Below are 23,813 nucleotides of genomic sequence, written 5' to 3'. Positions count from 1 at the left end.
GGATGAGGAGGCAGCTGGCACCAGAGCATGCACTGACAGCTCCCCTCAGCTCACAGGAATCCAGCAAGATGAGGCTCGTTCCTGCTCTTTACCCTGGTGGCAAATCTCTGGCTGGTGGTGATTGCAAATGGTTTGTGTGCGAGCTGGCCCTTGCCCTCCTGACCGCTGCTGTCCCTTCTGGTTGCTGCCTGTGGCTTTCCCAGAGCCTGTGCCTAGTGCAGTAGATGGGCAAGTTGGTGCCAAGGCAACGGGCATGGCTCTGGACATGAGTCTGAGACAGAGGTGCTTGTGTGAATTCATGCTGGAGGTGGCTCTGGAAGTGGCCCTGGCTCGTGCTGTGTGACATCCAAACCTGCCACGTTGCCCTGTGCTGTGGGTTTGTGCTGCCCTGGGAGCAGGGCAGAGATGGGGACCAATGCTGGCACAGAGCTACCCAAATGGATGGAGGGCTTTGCTAGGAATGTGGCTGAGGTTATGGAGAATATCCGGAAGCTGCTGGTGCTTTTCTTCCAGCAATTTCCTGCATTTGTGAAGGTGAGGAGGGTGGTGTGTTCCCTGAAAAGTGAGGCTTTTGAAGAAATGGAGTTACTTCAAATCATTAGCTGCATGAAAACTGTGGCCAGTAGATGAGGAGAAGGCACAGGGAGGGGGCAATGGGCTGTGTTGCAGCTCTGGGTGAGAGTCTAACCCTGCTGCAGCCCATCTCTGCCCTGGGTTGGCATCAGGGAAGCCTGAGCAGTGGCTAGTGAGGGTTTCCCTCTGGCAGATCTCATCTGTCATGCTCTTAATTGTCATTTGCCTTGGCTTTTATTAATGAGGAATAAGGAACTTAGTGGGGGAAAAATCAAGAGAAGTGTTTCCATGCTGGATCCTTGGAGCAGGTGGAGAAGAGGTTGTGGGGGATTGAGGGTGTGGAGCATGGCCTTAAGCCTTTGTTTCATGGGCAAAGCCCCTTTGGTTTAGTGAATACGACCATCTTCTTACTTTTTATATGTTTATCTGCATTCAAATTTTAGATGAAAACCCACTGAAATACTAGGATAAGGATGACTGTTCATGACATATGTTGTACCCCTTTAGTGACTAATCTGTCTGCTTTTCTGAGACATCTTGAACTCAGTACCTGGGTTAAGGGCCTGGTTCTTTGCTTGATTGCCAAAATAGTTGTCTTCATTTTTAGCCACTGTCGTTTGAATTCATCAAGATCACTGGCACGTGTTTTCCTGGCTGTGCTGAAGGATCTGCTGCCCAGACTGCCCTGAGCTAAATCACGGGTGGAAGGTGCTCACATTTACCAAGGGTTTTCTTGGTGACACAGAGACCAGCTGAGCTCTCAGCTCACTGAGGATCTGTTCAAGACCCAAGATACCTGAGAACTCCTCACACTTCAGACTGATGATGGACTTGTATCAGACTCCCATCTGCTGAAGTCTGGGGAACTCCTAGGAGGGAGGAAGGCCTCTAATAGGAAATATTGCCAGAAGGTCCAATATTGATGCCTTTGCTCATCTGTTACACCGCAATCTGAAGGCAATTGCTAGGGGATTGCAGCTTCTTCTTTACTGTGGTTTAGAGAAACCAACATCTTTCTCCAGTTCTGGAAGGGAGAGTGTACATGGAGGTTATTTGCCCATATGAAAGTTGGGTTAAACCTTCAGTGACTGCCTCAAAACCAGATCTAGGTGGAAGGACATGGCTAAGGTCCTTGTTTCCCAAACAAGTTAGTAAGCTGGGTTGAAAATATCTGCAGGCTTTCTGTCTGCAAATAGATCTGGCTTGATTACTTTGTTCCAGGTGAAAGTGGGTGGGTAAGTGACGAACTGACCTTCGTCTTTACGCGAGAGCCTGAGGCAGAGCAGAAGAGCCTGTGTGTTGTGCAAGATGCACTCATGGTTGTGGCCAGGCCTCTGCACTGCTGGGCTTCACCCTCCCAGACATGTGTGGAGAGGAGAATTGCAGTGGCAGTTTCCACTGCTTTTTGCTGGAGCCCCAGGCCAAGCAGTCGGATACTAATAGGTGCCTCGACACTGCTAAACCCCTTTCCTATCTTTAATGTCAATTCAGGTTTCCTCTTTGTCCACAGACATGAGCAGGCAGGCCAGAAAAACAAATGAATTGTGCTCCAGGCAAAACTGGCAGGGGCAAGGTGAGCTGGAGCTGCTGGCTGGGGTGACTAATGGGAGTTTTGCGGTGTTGTGGTGAGATGAGCCCCAGCTCCAGGGAGCCAGGTGGCCCCTGGACACAGCGTGGTGGCCAAGGTGGGCTCAGCCCTGGAGGGAGCCTGAGCCTTTCCTTCAGAGGGATGCAGGACTGTCCTGTTGTGCCCTTTCCGATGCAGAAAAGGCTAATAAAAAAGGGGTTTTAAGTCTCTCTGCTGCAGCTTGGATGCACGTGTTACTTATTGACTTGACTCTGTGGCTATCAGAAAATCTCAGTGATTGTCTTGTTACTCATCTTCCTCTCAAGCACCTGGCGAAGATACCTGGGGAATTTATTTTCCCCAGTTGCCTCTGAGGGGTAGGAGGGATCAATCCTGCCATGGACAGGTACTAAGTTCCTTGGGTGTTTTTGTGCTGCCATCCACCTCCTGCCTTGGTGGTGGCACAGCCCCAGGGACAGATCCCCACCTCCACAGGAGCTGCTTGTCCCCGGAGAGATGCCTTCATCAGTCATCCCACACCTTTTTGGGGCAAAGGGGTTTGAAGGCAGCCTGGGGTGCTCTGACAAACCCAGCCAAGAGCCAGTGTCTTAACCCTCTGCTGAGGCCAGTTCTGCTGCCAACCATCCCCCTCTTTCCCTTTTTCTGCTGCAACAGACCTAGAGCAGCCTGAGTTTTGGCAACAGGGAGAGCTGAGCTCTGGGCTGGCCCCTGGTGACAGCAGAGATGGTGTATAGGGTTCCTTTTTCGTTCTGGGTAAGAATAAAAACTGCTGCTGCCTATCCCACACTGCCTCTCGCTGCTTGGTAATGCTGCAGCATTGCCTGTGTTTTCTATACAAGGAGTAAAGAAGTGATTTTTGCAAGGAGTTAAGCAGGATGCACAGCCCTGGATTGGGAAGCGAGGGGATGGCACAAAGGCCTGGCGGCTCCGGCTTGCGGCTTCTGCAGAAACTGCTGAGTGACACTTGTGTCTTCTGCACGGCGATGTAGTGTTGTGGGAGAGGAACCGCTTGCCTGGCAGACCTGGAGCTGGTTCAAGGTCCCGCACAAAGGCTTTTCCAGCCTACGTGGCCTTATAGGACAGCCCTAAGGTGGGGGAGCAGGGAGGTTATGGCTGCAGGCCTGAAATGCCGGCTGTAATTTGAATTTCTGCTGACAAGTCCTACCTTGTGAACGTGAATGAATTCGCATGTGGTGTCAGCAGTGCCAGCCTGGCAGTTTCTGTCTCTGCCCAAGACGCTGCCGGCGCTCGAGCATGGCTTTGCTTTGGGCAAGTTCACTGGCAGTCCAGACCTGCAGTCAGGTCTGGCATGGAGATATGGGGATGGGTCACGGAGATTTTAAAAGTACCGTCTTAAATCGACCCGTGCTACGTGGTCACTTGGCTCAGCCATGGTTTCTGCCCCCAACCCCCATGCCCATGAGCTCCCGCAGTGTGGCTCCATGCCCAAGAGCTCCCTCAGTGTGGCCCCATTGGGGGAAGAGTCTCCTCTTCTTCTGCCGTGTTAGTGTTAAAGCCTGGCTTGGGGATGTGCCAACCCTCTCTTGCTCCATTGCTTTGAGGCTCCTGTCATGGTAGGGATGGGGTCCCACAGCGTGCCTGCGGGACAGCCTTCAGAGCAGCAGCAGTGGTCAGCAGCCGCTTGTAGTCAGACTAAATTAATCCAAATTTTCCCATTCTTCAAAAATGTCTTTGCTTGTCCTCCTTTCCCCCGTCTCAGGCCTGAATTGTCAATGTTATCCACCTTTCAGCATCACCAAAGCTTGAGGTTGCCTCTCCGCATGCCCCCTGCTTGTCCCTCTGTTGGTACGTCTGCGTTTCAAGCGTTTCTGAGTTGCAATGTTCTGTAAACGGGAAAGAACCTACATCTCAGCTAATCCACTGGTCTCGCTAAAGACGCAAACCCGGGAAAGGCTGGCAGCTTTCGGGGTGGAGGTGACAGAGTAACTATTTAAAACATCCTCCTGGGTTTCTGGGCTAATGCCACATGGCCAGAGCAGCCTCCCACCCAGCAGTCAGTTCCAGGCTCAGAACAAAAGGGGATGTGAGCTTTAAGAAACTCTGCTTATTTCTATTACGTTCATTCTGTTTGTCTTGGTGATGGCAAGAACCTTGTATCTTTGGGCTTGCGTGCCAAGTGGAGAGCTGTTTGCAGGCTTCTGCAGCTGATCAGTGTGGGCCTTTTGTAGGAGAGGAAGGGGCAAAGCTGTCTGAAATGGTCAGACCTCTGCCATGTGTGCTGGTCTAGAATCAAGGAGGGGTTGAGCAAATGAAAGTTGACAAAAAAATCCCTTCCTTTCTCAGCTGCTCACGTTTAATGCTTGTATTAATGTTCTACTTGCTTGTGGTTGTCAGTGGAAACAGTAAAGATAAATGTAAAGGTCTAAATTTGTTTGTATAGAAGAAAAATCAGAAATGTGCTTCAGTTTGCCTTTTTCTCTGAAAGTAATCAAGAAGGACTCAAAGATCTAATAATTATTTGCCAAGAGGAGAATATAGTTATGAATGAATTGGGGCCAGAAGCAGGTACCAAATTTTCACATTTCTTTCCCCATAATGCAGTATTTGTGTAGTAAAGTGGCAAATGGATGCAGAGAAAGCAGCAGGCTGCAGATGGCTGTTCAAACTTTTCAAACCCATTTCAGAATCTTTATTGAAAAAAAAAATTAATCACAGCATCTCAATTGTTATTCAAACACATTTAATAAACAAAGAGAAACAGTAGCAAAGGGCACTGACACGTGACAAACTGTACAAAACCTCTGGGTCTGCGGGCAGACCCGAGGGAGGAGCCCAGGGCCCAGCTGCAGGACTGGGGAGCTGCTCCGTCCCACCGCCCTGCAGCCAACCATGCCCCCTTTGCCTCAGCCCACTCAGTCACCCTGAGAAAAATCCATTGTTAAAAATGTGCAGAAACAAAGACACTTTAAGAAGTTACTTCCAGTCTTGCCATAATGGAACAATTTAGGCCACTGGGAAAGTTTAAAAAAAACCAAAGTGTCGTACTCTCCATTCCCAGGATTAATGCTGTGAAGTGAACCTTCCCAAGAGGCACAAGCGCTCTTGGATATCCAGTAGATCGACCTCTGCTCACCTACCTTACTCACCACAACACGCTACCTTTTTTACAGTGAATGGGACAAACTTCATCCTAATTCAGGGCTAGTTTTGATATAGTTGTGACTGAGTGAAAGGCAACAGAAGGAAAAGCCCTGTCTTGCGCACAGAAGGGATGCAACTGGTGCATAATGCTGAGACCAGCCCTTGGTCTCAAGGTAAAGGTGATCTAGCACAGTCAGGAAAGGAGAAATCCTCCACTGGGAATGTACCTGCTCTGGATGGACTTCATGCCTGGGCCTAAATATCACCCAGGAACTCGAGTGTCCAGTACCAATGATTGGTTTTGTACCATAAACTTTTTCTGTTGAACTTAAAGACCCTGCAACTGAACCCAAAGAGTCTTCAATCCCCTGGCATGTCCCTGCTGCAGAGAGCAGTGCAGAAGGGGAAACCAAGATGCAAGTTTGATAGTCCTTCCTGTGCATGTGAGCTCTTTATAGCTGTACCACTCAACTGGTAATGGCAATTTTTAGGGTGCCTGTGGCTTGGGGGAAGAGTGATGACATCACTCTTGCATCAGGAAATCCTCTGGTGGGCGTCACTACCTATGGCATTTTTGGTGATACAAAAAGCAACAAGGTATCTTTTTTTATCTACTTGAGCTGTACTGGACACAAAGTCTCCCTTTGCAACTGGTGGTGTTGGAACAGCAAGGTGCTCAGCTGGCATTGATGTGACGTGCGACTCGACCAGTTCCTGTTGCCTTTTGTTTGGTATTTCTTGACCAGTTCCCAGAAACTCCCTCCTCTGAGGAAGGGAAAGAAGACAGATGAGAGTAGTAAAGGGCTCTTTAGGCTGCTAACTTGAGAACATGCTGAGTCGGTTTCTTAGCTGTGAGCACAGATGGACAATGACTGAGGCTACAAGATACCGACAGAGGAGAGATATCTATACACATCACAGTGTTGTTTAGGCCCAGCCAAGGCGTACGGTCTAATCACACCAAAACCATCTCACCACATTATAAACAGGGAAGATGGAGGGAAGAAGAGCTGGGTTCTTCAGCGTGATGGCAAGCTGGCTGCGTTTCAACAGCCTGTAACTGACACAACCTGAATTCAAAGACATTTGGCACAGTCTGTTGTTACCAGGATTAAACTAGCACAGATAATTAACCAGTCGTTCTTGAGAATGAGGCAAAGCCTCCACCAGAGGAGGTACGTTGGCAAAGCAGGACGGGAGAGGACAGGCAAGAGTACGTACAGGAGTGAAGAGGCAGAGTGCAGCGGTGTCACTTGGTGTCTTGGCTGCTGAACTGGTTCATGGACTGTTGGTAACACTCTGCTACTGCAAGGCCCTGTCAGCAACAAGTGGTAAGATGGGAAACCTGCCTAATTCTATCTCAAAACTTTAAGGAGAGCATGGGCAGCTGAATTCCTTCAGAAAGGAGCCCAACTCCTCAGTTTAGGTGAGGAATTTTCTGATACCTTATTGAGAAACATCTGCTCTGAGTTTGTCAATGTCTCTGAATTCCAGCATCTCTGAAGCTTTGCATTTAATGTCAGTTTGGGACTTGACGCAAAAAGACCCAAGTGCCTGGACACTTGGGCTACAAAGAACGGATGAAAAGGGAAAAACATGCAGCAAATTCCTAAGAAATTCCATTTACCAGACTAGCAGGGACATGCCCTTGTTTAGGGATGGCACAGATTAACAGAGGGGAACCAGTGACTGCGGTTTGGCTAAGATTAGAATTCGAGAGGCACAAACGAACATTTTGCACATCCATCCATCCAAGGCATTCCAAAAAAAAAAAAAAGTCACAGAAGTCAACACATCACTTTGGACAAGAAACATTACACCAGTTTGGCAACTTTTCACCAAAACCCCCCACCCCAACTCTGTGATGCCCCTCTGTAATTTGAGGTGATCTCTTAAAGGTGGGGACATGAGGGGGCTGCAGATATGTCACTGCACTAGTAAATAGGGGATCTCCTCTGCAAAGGATCTCATGGGTTAAAACAAACCTACCTGCTTGCTACAGTACAAAAGAAATTCTGCCTGAAGTCCTCCCTTGGTGAGAAGGAAGGAGACAGAGAGCCCACGCTGCTGGAGACAAACAAGGCAAAGCTGAACTTGGCAGCAAGTCCCTAACCTTGTGATTCTGCACCAGGCTAAGATATGGCCGTGGCAGGGTACTGGAGGGGAAGATGTCACCACTTTTCTTCAGCAGAGAAGCATAAAGGACAGAACTATCACCCTGTTGCTGTTCTGGGTGAACACAGGTCTCTTTGCTTACACACGCAAAGTAACAGGCTTTGGAAAATGCCAGGAGCCCGTATGTAATGGCGCTAACAGCGAGGCCTGCGTCAGATGTACACACAACTCCTCTCCCCTTAGTACCTAAACTCAGCTCTTAGGAACTGAACAAGGAACAAATACAAAGCAAGAATAGAAAAACTTTGTGTGGGTCTTTTTTAACGAGTGGCTATTTTGTTCCTCCTTTTAAAGCCCTGTTCTGATTTAGGGGGAGCATTGCAAGGCCCCTGCGTTTTTCTGGTGGCAGACCTGGGCGCAAGAAATGGCACAGCTCAAATACAGATCTTCCCACCTACACCAGCCTGTGAAAGGTGGGACTGACTACAAGGGCCTGTGGACCTGAGCAACCCTCACAAAGGCTCCGACTGGGAATCCGGCCCAGCTATTGTTGGAAAAATTCAATACAGTGCTGGCCAAGAAAATAAAACAAATACTTGTGGAAAGGACTATGCAACTGGAAGAGTCTTTTCCTTCCTTGGTCTCCAGGGCAAGAGGGAAGCCTTTGGTTATGACCAGAATTATTCGCCGCTGGCAGGACAGGCTCGGCTTTGCTTTGCATTAGCTTGGTTACTGTACAAGGGCAAGGTTGCGCTGCGGAGAGATGCTCTGCCCAGCTAGGCTGCCCTTTGGACATCTGGGAGTTTTAACAGAGTGGACGCTTGAATTACATCCGGGATCCTCGCTCCTGAAGAATCTGAAAGGAAAGGGAGCTTCTATAAACACCTTGGACAAGTTTAGATGCAAAAGTTTGTGTTCAGAGTCCTTGTCCTTTGCAGAGAAAGGACAGGTGGACTAACCTTTGCCTTCTCGCTGGGCTCCTTGACAATGCCGTTGGTAGAATTGTTGAGCTCCCTGGACACGACGCAGAGGAATTCTGCCTGGTCTTCGTTTCCATAGTTATAGGAAGATCCGATGCTGATCAGCTGTGCAACAGGAGACAGTCAAGGTAACTATCAGTAAGTCTTGACTTGTGCTTTATGCCTACAACTGCTTTGTGAGGCACGGCTGCCCAGTGAGACCTGTTCTGGACCTGAAGGGCTTTCCCGTGTGTGCAAGGCAGGACACAGCCGAGCTCCAGAGGCTTCTAGTGCCACCTGGAGCCACAGGAAGAAATTCCAGCCTGAAGCTGTAACGCTGAACACAACCCAACGTTTTCCAATTATTGAGGGCAGAAAATGGGAAAAGATGTCAGATTTTGCAGGATGTAACATCCAGCTGATTCAGATACAAGGCAGGGAATGCAGACTTCCTGGTCCAGGCTATGCCAAACTGGGCTCTCAACTTGCCTGGTGACTCTAATGTGTGAAAACTGGAAAGACAATTCTTTACCACAGACAGACGTCAGCTTAACTAGAGGCCATGTGGCAAACTGACACCACTCTTTATGTAGATGCTGTCAAGATGGAGTTTGATATCTGTATAAATGGGATTATATTCTATTACTGTTGTGATGAGGGGTCTGGACTTGATCCAAGAACTCCCATCTGTCTCATTTATCATTATTACATTAAAAGGACATCCTGGAGTGCAGAGCTAATTTATCATTTACAACTGTTCTGCTTTCCAGATAATAAATGTAAGCAATCTGAAGAAAGCAACATGAATTTTATCAACTGTGTATATCTAGGAAACTTTAATATGCAGCGTGCACCCTAACTTCCAAGTCTTAATGGATTTTAGAGGAGAGAACTCCACATTTATGAGACACATGCAGCCAACAGCCTTCCTGGGCAGATGCCTATCTATATGGTTTCGGTGCAGCTGCAGGAAGACTTGGGGACTGTGGCACTGACTGGCCTCCAGTGCTGTGTCAAACAGGTTTTGATGTTTGTGCTGAGGGCAAAAGAGAGACACAGGATAAAAAAAGATATAATTTTTTCTTTCGCTTCCCTGCTTCCTGTCTTGACTGTTTAAGCTCTTGGATATTTCAACATCACACACCACTGTTTACTCAACAAACACAAAAGCATATTTTGATAAAGATAGCGATTTTTCCAGACTACTGAACTGCAGGTGGACAGGAGAATGGATTTCTGATTAAAATAGCAAGTTTCTACTCCATCCTTAATTTAAGCAGGACTGAATAGTACAGGGCAGAGAACCCAACAGGCCACGTGTTCCTCTGAGAACCCAAGGCTGCAACAGCTTTTACTACTTCTGGCTTTGCTGCAGGTTTCTGAACCAATCTTTTTGATGTTATGGTGTGACTAAATCTGAAGAGCCCATGAAGGGAGCATCTGCTCTGTTCAATCACTGGCATCCAGGCTAAGATTTAGCAATAGCCTCTGTTCTCAATAGGCAGATTCTGTTACCATCTTTCCTAACGTGTCTCAGCATGCCAGGTGGTGTGATTTGGGGGACGGCAGAAGCCACACCTGGCTGCATATCTGGGGAAAGACCTTGGCAATAGGCTGCAGCTACGATGTTCCTCCCAGGAGGGCCCGTTGCAGCATGGGACATATCCTGTGCTGCACCACTGCCATGCTCCTGCTCTGGACCGTCTCATAGCTGGAGAAAGACTGTACTGCTGTGTGAGGTCTAGCCATGACTAAAGCATCGTATCTGTCTGTCCTGTTCAGGCTTGCTACCCTCGGGGGTGTTTGAGCTGAATGCAAGTACCAGGTGGGGGCAAGAACAGATCCTGATGGTGGGAGCATGCTGGAGTGGGGTGTGCAGGAAGCCTTCCCAGTGCTTGCAGGAAGAAGGAAGCTGGCGGGGATTTCAGTGGTTTGTGCAAAGGTTGTGGATGGCAGAGGGAGGGAACAGGAAGGGAACATGATAGCATTTACTTGTAACCAGTATCTTGACCTTACTGATATAGATTTGAAAAGCAAGACTAAGAAAGAGGTAAGGGTGCAGACTCCTGTGCAGGGCACTGCCCAAAGCCTTTCCATTTTGGGAGTGTGTACGAAAGGCAACATCTGTTAAGTAAATTTCTGGACAGCAAAACCTGGGAGAAAACCAGTTGGAGAACTGCACTTCCATAAAGCCGCTAGTGGCTCTTGGTCACAAGATTTCACTGCCAGCTTACAGGAGCAGGAGATTTTGGCTGCCTCCCACTACGCAACAGGAGTTTTCAGGCATTACAGAACAGATATATATATGAACAAGTGACGCAAAGTGCTGTTGTTTAATCCTGTGCCTCACTTCATGTCAGCACATTTGCCACAACATCCAGTTGTACTGAAGCCGGACTAACTGGGAAGACAGCAGAGCTGTAATCCACAGAGCCTATTCTGCAAATACAGCATTAACACGCATGCCAGCTGGTTTCCAGTTCTCAGTCCTCCTAAATAAGAGGACTGTACTTGATTCCAGAAACCAAATCTGGAACTAATGCCATATGCGACTTCAGTGACACCTAGCCCTGAAACTGGCTGCATTACAAAGGCATCTGCAGGAAGTACACTTCTCATATCACTCAGCACCTCTTTGGCAAACGCAGGAGTCGTGGCTTCGAGCTTCCAGAAAAGTCATGCTGTGTGTTTTTCATGGCTCTATTAATTTTCCTGGATAAAAGTGTTGTACTGGGGCCTGGTATATGTGACAAAATGCAGGAGAATGGAAGTATTGCTCTGGGATTTGATAAGGGTACAAGAAGTCCTGAGAGAAAATGAAATCTCTCTTGCAGTTTGAGTGAATTTTGCCTTTCCCTGTCAGTTATTCTACAGACGTGAACTGCTGCTCAGTTCCGGCTGCTTATTCAGCAGAGAAAAGCAGTGTGAAATGCAATTCAATAGCAAGCTCTGCTTATTCCACATGCAGCTTTCAAAGGCTCTTTGGTAACGGTACCTGTTCGAATTTCCACCCATCGGACATAGTGGACACCATCTGTGTGAGCTCCTCCTCTTGGCACTGCAGGACTCTGTACACATGCTTCACAGGTCCCTAAAACATGCAGAATAAAAATACATGTGAGTTTAGTAATTGTTACACTAGTATCAAGCTAGGAAATTAAAATCCTCTCCTGCTCTGTCATCTTGTTATTTGAGGAAGTCCAAGCCCCACAGCCTTTCTGAGGTTTCATCCTTCTGACCATACAACTGGTTCTTAAACAGGTTCATACGGCTGGCGCGCTTCCCTTAAAAGCCTTCTATGTGTCAAAGGGCCAGTGAAAGCAAAACTTCTTTGTCTTTCAAAGCCATTTACTGCTTTTTGAAAACATTTTTCTTCAGAAATTGAATCTACCGGGTGTGTTAATATCAGCTGAGCAGCAATGGAAAAAATTGCCAGAGAGAGACAGATACAAGGGGAAGAAAATGGTTTAGAGAAGGAAGAGTTTAAACTCTTCTTCACATATCAAAGCAGATGTTTTGCTTTGGAACTACTCAAAGCAGATGTTTTGCTTTGTAACTACCCATCTTTGCTCCTGGCCCCTCTTGTTTAACTGTTCATTGTCTTTCCCTGCAGTGCTAACAAGATGACTCCATGGTCTGTGCTTATAAAACCACAATGGATCCTTTCTAGCTGTGCCTCCCATCTGCCTAAAAGCACTGGTTCCCATTAAAGATGACTACTAAACCACAGAACTGCTACTAGAAGTGTCTACAGCCTCATGTCCTCCTCCTGCGCTACAGAAAGCGACCGACTTCCTGACGCAAATGCTGCTGTGCGTTACTTGAGAGGTTCTGTTCTCGTTATCCCGAATCCGCTCCTTCACCAGCCGCACAAGGGACGCGATGTTGTAAAACTCAGCTTCTTCCAGTACCCCTAGGGAAGGAACCGAGAGCAGAGAAATTCTGTTACTTTGGATGGAGTAGAATGAAGACGACTCTACTACGATGACACAACACCTGCTCCTGACTCCAAATCCAGCCATTTGTGAGAAAATCCCCAAATGCTGACCGTGCCACCGATCTCGTGCTCCCAGGCTGGAAGAAAACAACCAACTGGCTCTTACCTTCTTTTGTGACTTAGAGGATCTTTAAGGAAGATTATTCCCCTTTCCCTCGAATTATCAGACACCTCGTGGTACAATATTTAATTTATTTGCACAGCCCCATTAAGGGAAAGTCACCAAAGCTGCCTGCGTGTAGAGCACTGCGGAGGGAGAAGAGACGTGCTGACGGATCTCTTGCTCTGCTAGCAGCAGCCTGTGAGCCAAGCAGAACAGTAATGGGGGGGAGTGCTACACGCTGCAGGGCTCTGCTTTCAGGAAGACACAGAATCTAATGATTCTGCTAATGAGCATCTTTCTGAGAAACCAACGGAACTAACTAACAGCACTGCTGGGAAACATGGTGTCATGGTTTGATGTGGAGGGGGGGGTGGTTCTGGTGGCAGGAGAGGGGTTTTGCTCCCTGCGACCTCCCCGGTTTTGGAACCGGGTTAGGCTTAGTTCCGGCCACCAGATCAGACTGCCATCCCCCTCGGGATTGAGCCAATAGGGCGCCTCTGCGAATTGCCCTATTTAAGTCAGGACAAAGGGACCGGAAAAGGTGCTTCGCCCAGGATCGACCAGAGAAGGGAGGAGGGCACTGCCCCCGCTCCCTGGCTCCCGGCCGGGCGGCTGCCTGCTTCGGGCCGGCGCCGCCCACGGAGAATGGCGGCGGCGGAGCCAGCTGGGGAACTCGGGGGCACCCCACTCCCAGGGTGCCCACTGGGCTGAGTTCACCTGGAGAGGACTGAGATCTGAGAGAAACAGCTGCATCGACAGCAGGTCAGTGAGGATGGAGCGGGAGGAGGTGTGCCGGAGCCAAGTTTCCCCTGCGGCTGATGGTGAGATAGCAGGCTGCCCCCCTGCAACCAGGACGGCCTCGGTGGAGCAGCGACCCACTCGCAGCCCGTGGGGAGAAGATGCCTGAGCCTGAGGATGGTCGTGTTGGGGGCACGGCAAGGCAGAAAGGCATCTGGAGTCTTCGTGACGACCCACGCCGGAGCGAGTGGCTACAGCTCCCTAAGTACCCGAGACTGTGGTATAGCCCACACCGGAGCAATCTGTGGGGAAGGATTGTTTCCAGTGGGCTGGACTCACGTTGGAGAAATTTGTGGCTTTTTCCTCGTGGGTAGGGGATCCATTGGAGCAGGGGAAAAGGGTGTAAGGACTCCTTCTCCTTTAAGAAAGAAGCAGCAGTAACAGCACGGAATGAACTGACCTGCACTCCCCCAGTCCCTGCCCCCTGTGCTGCTGGGGGGAGGAGGTAGAGCCGGGAGGAAAGGAAGGTGGGGGGGGGGAAGGTGTCGGTTTTAAGATCTGGTTTTGTTTCTTTCTGTCCTCTCAAGTAATCGGTTTTTATTTCCCTTTGTCCTTCTAAGTAATCATTAATAAACTGTTTTGCTTTGAGAAAAGCGCTGCCTGTTTTGCCCAGGACCATGGTTGGTGGGTGCTCCCTCTGTTCTTGCCTCAACCCTCAGTCCTTTTGTTTTTTTTTTTTTCTCTCCTCTCTACTTTATTGGAGAAGGAGAGACTGTGTGAGTTTTAGTTGCTGGATCAGCCTAAAACCACGACACATGGCTTGCTCACGCCCTCACACATTGCCACGTCAGGAACCCCATCCACTCAGGCAAGTGCTGACGCAGGCTCTCCGAACTGCAAACCTGTTTCACAGTAGTATCCTCCTTGGTACTTTTCTCTTACCTTCCTCTGCAAGCTCCTTGTTTATGATGAGCTTCCCATGCCGGAGGTAGTTCAGTATCGGACCAAAATACGTGGGGTCTCTGTCGATGAGATACGCCCCAGTCTCATCCTGTTGAATGTGAAGCAGGGATGGTTAAGTGGTACCAGGAAAAAAAATCATTTCAGTTGAAAACAACAAATTGAACAGTTTCTCTTTGAGAACCTGAATTCATTTGCTTATGAAAGATGTACTAATGAGTCCACACTTAAACGAACATTTTTTTTTCAGTATCTGAACTCAGCTACAAATGCTGCAGCTCCATAATGCTGGCAGATGTTTCAAATTAAGCACTTCTTCAAACAGAGTTTATATACCTGGAGAGCAAAGCAGGGCTTAGCAGTTTTCCTCCACTGCAATAATAAAAGCCAAAAGCTGGCAGTTGTGTTCTGGCTAAACATGTTTCCCAGACTAGTTTTACTACGAGACTCTGGAGGAAAACTGGATCTCCAGTTCTAGCAAACTGCATGTGACAGTTTAAGCAGCTCTTTTTTCCCTCCTTTCTTCTACTGAAAACGCACATTGCAATGCACCCGCCATGTCTCTAGCAGTACAATAACTATTGTCATCAAATAACCAACAATCCACAACCAAGAGCATCTCCTGAGCCAGCTGTGAAGTGTTGACAAAGCCTGGCCAGAAGTCTCCCATATCGCTCCCTTAAATTCCCTTAAGCCAGCATTTGTCCTGCTGCTCAATCTGTTCCAGAGCAACCCAGAACTGTGAAAACACATCCTGAAATGTCCTCTTCTCTGGTGTCTGCTATTTCGATCAGGATTTATCTTTCGATTAATCTCTGAACAGAGTAGCAAGAGACCTGACTGATTCTCAGTCTGAACTACCCACAAGATCTTTACAAAACCTCGTGCAGTGGATCCTACAGAAAACCTGTAATTCCAAGAATAACTTTGCAAAATCCTTACGATAAGCTGCAGTGACTTTGAAACTGCCCACTCGTGTAAGGAGTGTGCACTGTGATCTCTTCTGAGAGCAAAGCGGATTTTTTTTTAAATAATACATTATTTTAAAAATGGTATCACTAGAATTCCTGTTTCTAGGAAAGTTCCCTTCTGTTTTTCTCTCTGCTACAAGCACTATGGGAAGGCGCTGGTTTGCTCCCTGAGGGACGTCATGGCACCGCGGGAGGTGGGGGACACCGGTGGGGATTCTGAGCCCCGTTCTTGGGGATGCGGCTATGTACCGGGACAGGAGGGACACGGAGATGCCGCGTGTCCCCGGGACCGCGGGAGCAGGGCTGCTGCGGAGACCGGCCCCTCCACGCCGCGGGGTCAGGGGCTGCCGGGGCCACACGGCAGCGGCGGGGACGGTGACACCGGCGCCACGGGGGCTCCGGAGGGGCGGGCACCGCCTGGCCCGAGGCCCCGCCGCCCCGCGGTAGAACCGGCACCCGCCGCAGCCTCACCTTGTCGGAACCGAGCTCGGGCCCGTCCTGGCAGCAGAGGCGGCACAGGAAGGACTTGGGCTCCCGGCACAGCGTCTGCCGGGTGCTCACGAAGTACGTGCCGCCCACGTTCAGGCGCACCCACTTGGAGGCGGCGGGCGGCCGGGCCGCGCCGGGCGGGCTCAGCGCCCCGCCGGAGCCCGCCGCTGCCGCGCGGGGGCTGGGCGGCCCCGGCGCCCCCCCGGGGCCCGGGCTGGGCGTGCGGCCCCGCGGCGGCCCCTCCGCTGCCGCCGCCAGCTCAGCCATGGCGGTGCCGCTCAGCGCCGCCGCGCCGCCATCACCGTCCGCCGCGCCGCCGCTCTCCGCCGCCGCTTCCGGCGCGCAAGGCACTTCCGGCGAGGAGCGGCGATCACCGGGTGGGAGCAGAACAGTCATTTCCGGTGGGGCCGCGCTCTGATTGGGCGGCGGCAGCGGCATTTCCGGCGCGGGTCGCGCCTGCGCGTGGGGCCGGCGGTGGCGGTCGGTGAAGGTGAGAGTGGGGACGCGGCGCGGGGCCGGGGTGGGGGTCCTGGACCGGCTGGAGAGCCGGGGAGGGGGCTCGGGGATCCCGGGGGCGGGCAGAGCGGGCCGCCCCGGGGTGGGGGTGGGGGATGCGGGCGGGGGATGCGGGCGCGGGATGCGGGCGCGGCGGGGTCCCGGTCCCGGTCCCGGTCCCTGTCCCTCTTCCCGCCCCAGCGTAACCGCCCGGTGTCGCTTCTCCCCGGTGCAGCGGGAAGCATGGCGGGCCGCAGAGCTGCCATCAAGGCCATCGACTGGGCGGCCTTTGCCGAGCGGGTGCCCCCCAGCCAGCGGGCCATGTTCAACGCGCTGAAGACCCGCAGCGACGCGCTGTCCGCCCGGTGAGTGCCTGCCCCGCTCAGCCCCGCAGCTGCCCTGTTCAGCCGCGGCGGTGCGGCGGTCCTGCAGAAGCGCCCTGACAGCCATCAAAACAGGCCATCTTCAAGATGGCCGGTGGCTTTTTTGGCAGATCATCTTTACTTAATCCTCCCCAGAGTAAAGCAGTAGCTGCAGCATAAAAAAGCAGTTCTGTGAAATCAGTTTGGTTTGTCCTCTTCAAAACGTTTTGCAAGCTTTGTTGTTCTGCCAGATGCTGTATAGATTTGTCAGTCTTCTCACATCAGCTTCTCACATAGAAGTTGTGGCTGCCCCATCCTTGGGAGTGTTCAAGGCCAGGGTGAATGAGGCTTTGGGCAACCTGGTGTAGTGGAAGGTGTCCCTGCCCATGGCAGGGGGGTTGGAACGAGATGATCTTTGAGGTCCCTTCCAACCCAGACCATTCTATGATTCTATCCCTCAGCATGCACTGCTTGATACAGACGTCCTTGGCTACTGCAGTTAGTGTTGCTGGTTGCCTCTAGCTCAGTATTGTGAAAACTGCCCAGTCTACAGGGCTGCATCCAGAGATGCTGTATGGTGGTTCGAAGTGGAGCAGAGCTGCAGGCTGAGCTCTTCTTGTCTGTATAGAGAAGCCTGTTTCAAGGGCAGAGAGATTTGCCGAAATGGTTCATCACTCCTCGTTAATGACAGACTTGAGAATATTTAAACTAAACCTTGCAAGCTCTGTTGACGCTTGGGGAAGTAACTGTGGCAGAGAGCAAACGATAGTGCAAGGTTAAAGGTTCCTCCTAGCACTGGTTGTGACTGCTGTCCTCTGTCTGTTTAGGCTGGCTGCCCTGCCAGAGAAACCCCCAACCATCGACTGGGCTCACTACAAGGCTGCTGTGGCTAAAGCTGGCATGGTGGATGAGTTCCAGAAGAAGGTCGGTCTCTTTGTTGGCTGGGTATTACTCTTTGGAGGTTTAGATGGGGAATGTCTTTGGTGCTGAGATAACACACCAGAACTGGTGGAGGAGGTTGGTTTTGGCTAGCATGTGCCCCTGCTTGACATCCTGCTGACCTCGAAGAGGTGCCATCTTTCAGGAGGAAACTTGTGGCACTCCGTGGTGAGAAAAGTGGTGAAAGAATGCTTGATAAATTATGCCTGCTGGAGTGAATTTTGGTAGTGCCTCTCCTAAAGCAAACATTCAAAGTCTTTCTCTAACTCACTGGATGGAAGAAGGAGGTGTGAAACGTGTAAAGCTAGCAGATGCCTGCAGGGGTTGCCATCCTCTTTACAAGCAGGAACTGAGAAGCAGGAGTGAGGCTTTTGCCGAAGGACATGTCGTCACTAGCACGATGAAAATTGGCCTCCGGAGACTGGGAGGGCCACTGGCCTCAGATGGATCTGGGAGCTTTGTCTTGGGGGAAGTAAATCTGTGATACGATAAGTGTTTGGTATTAGATTTTCTTACTTCCTTACAATACTATGCTTTGCTCGCTCCAACCCTGTGGTGAACATGTGTAGCATTATGTGTCCTGGTGGTGGTATCCAGTGCGGAATAGACTGCTTTGAGCTCAGAGGTGAGCAGTGCTGCTTGTGAAGGACACAGCCAAGCTGCAGTGATGCTCGTTACCTTGCATGGTGGTAAGAATTTCTTAGGGAGAAAGGAGGGAACGCTCCCCTGCCGCTAAGGGAAATAACCTTGGTGTGAAGGGTTCTTTCAATCAAACAAACTGTATAAAAAAATGTTCTCTTTTCGATTTACAGTTCAGTGCACTGAAGGTTCCTGAGCCGGTGGATACACAGACCGCCAAAATTGATGCCCAGGAGCAGGAAGCTGTAAGTGTGTAAACTGTTCCCTAATGCCAGGGTTGTCTCTGACTTCTGTGAGGATGGGAAGGGGTGGGAGGGAAGGGATGTTCTGTTTGTGCATCTGCACAGGCAGGGCAGCCTGAGCTAGAGTATGGCTCTGGTCTTCACATGTGTCTTTGGCTTTTGGCTGAGCAAGTGGATCTCTGCACATGAAAGGGTTTGGCTGTTTGGGATTTGATCAAGATTCTGTCCACTTGCCTAGTGTAATGATGATTAATTTTAATGCCTCCTTAAAGCATGGGGTTGCAGGTTTGCTCTAGGTCACTGTCTTTATCATAACTGTGTTCATCATGTCCTCTGCTTTCCTGCAGGCCAAGAGCAGTGCTGAATATGTGCAGGCTTCCAAAGCTCGTATTGCCCAGTATGAGCAACAAGTAAGTCTGGCCTTTGCTTAGTGAATATTCTCTTCAACCCAGCCTGGTACACACCTTATTCTCCTTATTCTCTTGCTCTTTCTTGTTGACAACTGACTTGTAATGTGTTTGTCTCTGCTTCCACTTCAAGCTTCAGAAGCTCAGAAGCATGATTCCCTTCGAACAGATGACACTTGAAGACTTACATGAAGCCTTCCCTGAAACTAGACTGGACAAGGAGAAATATCCGTACTGGCCCCACAAGCCAATTGCTGATCTGTAAACGTGTCTGGAAGCAGTTTGTCTAACAACTGTCAGACTCTGTGATCTTTTAAATAAAGTACTTTCCCTCCTGTCTGTGGCATCTTAGACATGGATATTGGACATCTGGATCTTAGACATGAGGTTGCAAGGTTTTGAGAAACGTGGGAAAATACACTAACTTGCAAACAGCCCACTTTTCCTGGATTTGTCTTTTCTGCCTGTGAGCTTGTTCTTGCAGCAAGGACCAAGATCCCAGCTAGACCTGTTGATAAAACTGAGTCCTGTTGCATCTTCTGTAATACAGATAAAGTGTCTGTTCACCTGTGTAACCACGTGGTGCAGGGAATGTAGTTCTTCTGCCATTGCAGGCAAACGGTTGCTTAGAAGTTGACCACACAAAGCGTCTTGGGGTGCTGGAGTGTATTTAGTAGTGACCTGCGATGCTGTGGGAGATACACCTCAGTTGTTCTACAGGTAGAGGTCTAGGTTTTCTAGGTTGGTTGTCATGGTTTAGGTGCAGCCAATTGCAAAAGGAGCTGAAGGAGTGTAGATGTGTTGAGATACTTTTTTTTTTTTTAATCCAAGTTATTTTTTTTAAATATTCAAAGTATTACCCCTTTAATCCTGGTGATCCTGTTATTCTCTCTGTCCTGAGTTTCTGAATGATGCAGATCTCACTGAAACTTAACTGAAACAGGAGTACAAACACCTCAGACTTGCATTGTTTTATTTAATTATCTGAGGTGGAATTCTTAAACACCTTTCCCCAAAATAGAAGCATCTCCATAAGAGAAGGGCATTAACTCCCTTTTCTGTTGGTCCCATTTGTGGTAAGAATTGTTGATGGACAGAATGAAGGTGGTATTATCCCCAAATTTCTCAACTGTTTTATTGAAATACCTTGCTAGACCGCAGAATGCTTTAAGAACATACGTAGTTCTACAATATAGGGTACAAAACACTAAGCATGCAGATCTCATGCCGTGTGGGTTTGGGTTTTGAATTTTTATTTTATTTAGGCAGCTGAAACAACTGCAGCTCTTAATCAAGCAGGAAAAAAAAATGATGGTGTAGGGGTTAGAAGGAATACAACAGGAAACAACTGAACTAGTGCTGCGCAGAGCTGGTCTTTAGCTGCTCCATTTTATAGAAACAATAGCAAAAAAAAACAGGGACAGGAAGAAATGACTGTAGAGAACGACCTTCTCCAGAACTGGCAGAAATGGGTCCCGCTCCTGCGGTTGCCAGTGGGGCTTGGCTGGCTGCCCTTTTCCCTGGGCCTTCTTGGGAAGGTTCAGCAGTTGGATGCCTTCCCTGGTGAGGTGTTTCATGGTCTGGTTGTTCATGGCTCTCGTCGCCAGCTCGGCCTGCGTGTCTGCAAAGAGCAAATGGCGCATGTCAGTGTGGATGGGGTTGGTGGGTGACTCCCAGCACTGATACTCCCCGGGGCACTGATTGCCCCAAGGAACCCACCCAAGGTCAAAGAAACCTGCAGCAAAGGGCAGGTAACTCCACCTACTTGTTTTAGGAGATTATGGGTTGCTTTACCTTGCTGGAAGCTTCCAAGAACCTTGTTTAAGCGTAGGGATTTGTGCTGCTGGTGCAACAGGAAGAAAGTGTCTAACACAGCCATGATCATGAGCAGGAAGGTGCCTAAGAAGAACACCACTGCAGAACAAAATGAAAACAAAGAAAACCTGTGATAATTGACATTGTTTTCTTGAATCTGCCATCCTGTCTGTATCTGCCTGATGGGGGAGAAATTTCTGACTCCAGCAAACTGATAAAGCTTAGCTGTTTATGACTTGAGTGTTCACGAACGTGTCCATAAGTGCATAAAGACCTTCCTTAGTGCTGGTACCTGTGTGAAACTCAGATTTTATTCAATAAAGATGGGTACCTATTACAGGTGGTTTGTTGGAGGAAGTTGGGAGGATGTTGTTGAGAATCACAGCTAACATGGAGCTGCCAAGGATGATGGCAATCTGGAAATCGATTTTCTCCTCGAGAGAGCTGGGTCCAAACAACACAGCCATATCCAGCACATACAGGGCACATGTTGGGAGAATCAGGTTCAACACATACAGAGTGGGTCGTCTCTCCATGGAAATCTGTTGAAGAAGATGGACAAAACTTAGGTGAGCAGGAGATGACTTACTGTGTTGGGTGAATGCTTGTTCCCTAATGTGGAAAACTATGTTGTTTTGTGGGGTTTTTTTTACCTTTTTGGTAGCAAATCAATGCAATATAATACGAAAGTACTGCCATACCATGTAGGTGACCAAAGAAAATTCTTCTTCATCCATCTTTTCTCTGTATTCAATGATGCTCAGGTTGGTGAACTTCCATTCTCCATCAGTTAGGAAGTAACTCTGGCTGTTTTTCATCATCTCAGCTGGTGTCCGTCTTGTCTTGATGACAAGGTCTGTTACTGCTTGGGTCAGATGGAGAGGAGGAGAGAAGTTGCAGAATTTAGGTATTTATTAGAGGTCAGTTATTTCCTCTCCCTTTCCTTCCCAACCAAGCATGTACACAGATGGGGAAAAGGCTGGGGTCTCTTAGCCCATCAGGGAGAAATTAAAAAGGACTCCAGCAAAAAGACTTGGCTGGACCTCTAGGAATATGGATCAGAGGGGAAATCTGGTGAGTTACGACAGTTGTCCTTTGTGGATGGGAGCTGGAGGGTTTCATGTCACCTCTGCTTATTTTTCAACCCTTCCTGTTGGAGGGAACTCTGTCTGCAGTTTGGAGCCATGAAACTGTCCTTAATTTCCTCTCGTTTCCATGGCTTTCAGGTATGTTTAAAGATCAGTCCTTCAAAATCTTATGTGAACAAGTAGCCTTGTTTGCAGGAAGCCTGCTAGTCACTTGGTTCGTAGAGATCAATACGGGGGGGACACGGATAGCCACAGAACGTCCGGATGCTTCCAGAGATGTTGCCAGGAAACGTGTCAAAACAGAATGACAGTGGTTTAGCTCGTTTTCCCTGGTGTTATATGACCTCAACCCTGCTAACCCAGTGTAAGTGTGTGGTGCAGCTAAGAGAACCCAGGAGTTAGCCAAGGTCCATCTCATCTATTCCCCTTCCGCAAATTCAGCCCAGCTCAAGTAAAACTGAGCTTGCTGCTGTACCTGGGTAGAGAAATGAAGCTATGGTCAAGTTGCAGGTCTGGGTGTCAAAAGGAAACTTGAGGATCATCAAGCTGCATGTTAAGGTAACCTGGAAGGGCTGCGCGGAGTTGAAGCTGCCGTTGTGCATGACGGTCATGTAATCCAAGTTGGAGTTTTGTCCGTTCACTCTGGAGGAAACAAAAGTGGGGAGCGACTGAGCTCCGACAATGCTCCTCAGTCCCACAAAAGCCAGGGCTGTAAGCATCTTTTCGGGGAGGCTCTGTGCTGTCACCCAGCCATGGGATGTAGCAGTGAGGAGAGGAAACCTTGGGCTTGAAATGAGCTAGTCCAAAGGCTACTAAGGTTTGTAGCAGCTGAACTTACGCACATGACCGTTGTTTATTCCTCCTGCACCTCCTAAGGAAATTCCTTTCTCTCCCCTTTGCTTCCCACCCTCACCTGGGGCTGGGGCTCGTTGCTGTCTCTCTGCTGTGCTGCAGAGCTGCCTCCCCCTCCTTCCCCCCCAGCCCATCCCTCTGTCAGACTCACAGGGCTCTGTCCTCTTTCTTGTCTTTCCTTCCACGACATTGCTGCTTCCTCAGCTTTAACTACATCCCAGATGGGACATTTCTGGAGGTGTTAGCGTATTACAGAGCCACAAAGTGCTTTGCATAAACTGTGGTTGCTATTAATTGAAATTACAAGGTTCTTGGTTAGAGAGCTCATGGGAACAACTTTTAACGATATGAATTCATCCCGTTTCCTACTGTAACACCAACAGTTTGCATCCATTGTATTTCTCTTAAGCCAGTGGATAAAAATGAAAGGGGAACCTACCGCTCTAAAATGAAGATGTGGGGAGACCAGTATGTATCCGTGGGCAGAAAGACTTTGGAGATGTTACAGAAATCCTGCGGGTCCCAGGTTGCAAAAGTGTTTTTCCACTCCTGGGGGAAGAAGTTGCAGGAGAGAAATGAGCGCCAGACTTGGCACCAGCCATCATGCCAGGCATCACAGGAGAGAAATGCTCTCGAAGGACCTACCAGGTTCAACACGAAGTAAAAAGTGACAGTCTGGAGCTTTTCGGCCTGGAGAAACAAAAGGGAAGATATTTAGCTGATTTTCTTAGCTACATCCAATGCAGAGCCCTGAAGCTCTCCCCTGGTTGCAGAAACTCAGCTCAGGAGGAGAGCTCAAGGATCTTGGACCTGTGGCTGAAGAGGGGGAGCACACGGTCTGATGATTTGAAAAAAAAAGATAGATTATTGTTAACATTCACAGCCAGTGCTCTGCAAATGCCATGCTCAGTTCAGGCACTCCGCTGGGTTGGTTTTAGAGCCTGCTATAAAGCTTCTGAACTTTTTCCTGGAAGTAGGTGGCAGAAAATACTCCAGATCTTCCAAAATGCTTTCAAACAGCAGAAAGCTGAAGATGTGGAAGAGGGTGATTCTCGTCCCCGTGGCCTTGCTGGCCCAGCCCTGGCAGAAGATTCAGATCCCAGTCTAGCAATCGCCCAATTTTCTGTTATAAAGACTCGACAGGAGTTTTGGGTCCTTACCACAGAGAGAATAGCCACCAGCATAAAATCCATCGTCACTTCCAAAGGTTCCTTCAAGCTTGCCTTGGGCAGTATGTGTGCGTGCAGCTTGCTGTGAGAGGAAACGTTCAGGTACTCAATAACATCGTAGTAGGTGCAGAGGTGTCTTGGAGCAGCCCCTGCTAGACAAAAAAAAAAATTCCACTTGAATCAGACAAGGTCCCAACCTGTGAAAGAGAG

The 23,813-nt window shown here is 49.2% G+C and overlaps 3 protein-coding genes across 3 annotated transcripts in view; 1 reads left to right on the top strand and 2 right to left on the bottom strand.

Moving 5' to 3' along the window:
* Positions 1 to 7,032: 7,032 nt before the first annotated feature.
* On the bottom strand, positions 7,033 to 15,862 carry KCTD2 (potassium channel tetramerization domain containing 2). Its single transcript, XM_086623886.1, has 6 exons — positions 15,578 to 15,862; positions 14,118 to 14,226; positions 12,159 to 12,250; positions 11,333 to 11,428; positions 8,338 to 8,463; positions 7,033 to 8,234 (listed from the first exon to the last, which is right to left on the bottom strand). The coding sequence occupies exons 1-6, from the start codon at positions 15,860 to 15,862 to the stop codon at positions 8,205 to 8,207; spliced, it is 738 nt and encodes a 245-aa protein (XP_086480012.1). The 3' UTR covers positions 7,033 to 8,204.
* A 195-nt stretch (positions 15,863 to 16,057) lies between these two features.
* Positions 16,058 to 19,018, top strand: ATP5PD (ATP synthase peripheral stalk subunit d). The gene is made up of 6 exons (XM_086624054.1): positions 16,058 to 16,085; positions 16,326 to 16,455; positions 17,280 to 17,376; positions 18,204 to 18,275; positions 18,620 to 18,682; positions 18,813 to 19,018. Exons 2-6 carry the CDS (start codon positions 16,334 to 16,336, stop codon positions 18,942 to 18,944), a joined length of 486 nt encoding a protein of 161 aa, XP_086480180.1. The 5' UTR covers positions 16,058 to 16,085; positions 16,326 to 16,333; the 3' UTR covers positions 18,945 to 19,018.
* A 1,037-nt stretch (positions 19,019 to 20,055) lies between these two features.
* Positions 20,056 to 23,813, bottom strand: part of LOC104374273 (5-hydroxytryptamine receptor 3A) — a 3,927-nt gene continuing 169 nt past the window's right edge. The window contains exons 2-9 of the mRNA XM_086624276.1: positions 23,595 to 23,752; positions 23,080 to 23,124; positions 22,874 to 22,983; positions 22,058 to 22,224; positions 21,196 to 21,356; positions 20,826 to 21,036; positions 20,474 to 20,593; positions 20,056 to 20,300 (exon numbers count right to left, since the gene is read on the bottom strand). Coding sequence (XP_086480402.1) covers positions 20,056 to 20,300; positions 20,474 to 20,593; positions 20,826 to 21,036; positions 21,196 to 21,356; positions 22,058 to 22,224; positions 22,874 to 22,983; positions 23,080 to 23,124; positions 23,595 to 23,752 — 1,217 coding nt within the window. The remainder of the gene's footprint in view (positions 20,301 to 20,473; positions 20,594 to 20,825; positions 21,037 to 21,195; positions 21,357 to 22,057; positions 22,225 to 22,873; positions 22,984 to 23,079; positions 23,125 to 23,594; positions 23,753 to 23,813) is intronic.

The sequence above is a fragment of the Tauraco erythrolophus genome, chromosome 20 (genome assembly GCF_009769465.1).
Source record: "Tauraco erythrolophus isolate bTauEry1 chromosome 20, bTauEry1.pri, whole genome shotgun sequence".
NCBI classification, from domain to species: domain Eukaryota; kingdom Metazoa; phylum Chordata; class Aves; order Musophagiformes; family Musophagidae; genus Tauraco; species Tauraco erythrolophus.
This window is presented reverse-complemented; position numbering and strand designations above follow the sequence as displayed.

Bases quoted from the DNA above. Each gene is read 5' to 3' on its own strand.
- KCTD2 (XM_086623886.1), bottom strand. From the start codon at position 15,862: ATGGCTGAGCTGGCGGCGGCAGCGGAGGGGCCGCCGCGGGGCCGCACG. The intron at 11,429-12,158 runs GTAACGCACAGC...TGCATGTTTTAG, and splicing joins ACGAGAACAGAACCTCTCAA to GGACCTGTGAAGCATGTGTA. The intron at 8,464-11,332 runs GTACCGTTACCA...CCTGTTGCACAG, and splicing joins ATGGGTGGAAATTCGAACAG to CTGATCAGCATCGGATCTTC.
- ATP5PD (XM_086624054.1), top strand. From the start codon at position 16,334: ATGGCGGGCCGCAGAGCTGCCATCAAGGCCATCGACTGGGCGGCCTTT. The intron at 17,377-18,203 runs GTCGGTCTCTTT...TTCGATTTACAG, and splicing joins TGGATGAGTTCCAGAAGAAG to TTCAGTGCACTGAAGGTTCC. The intron at 18,683-18,812 runs GTAAGTCTGGCC...TTCCACTTCAAG, and splicing joins TTGCCCAGTATGAGCAACAA to CTTCAGAAGCTCAGAAGCAT.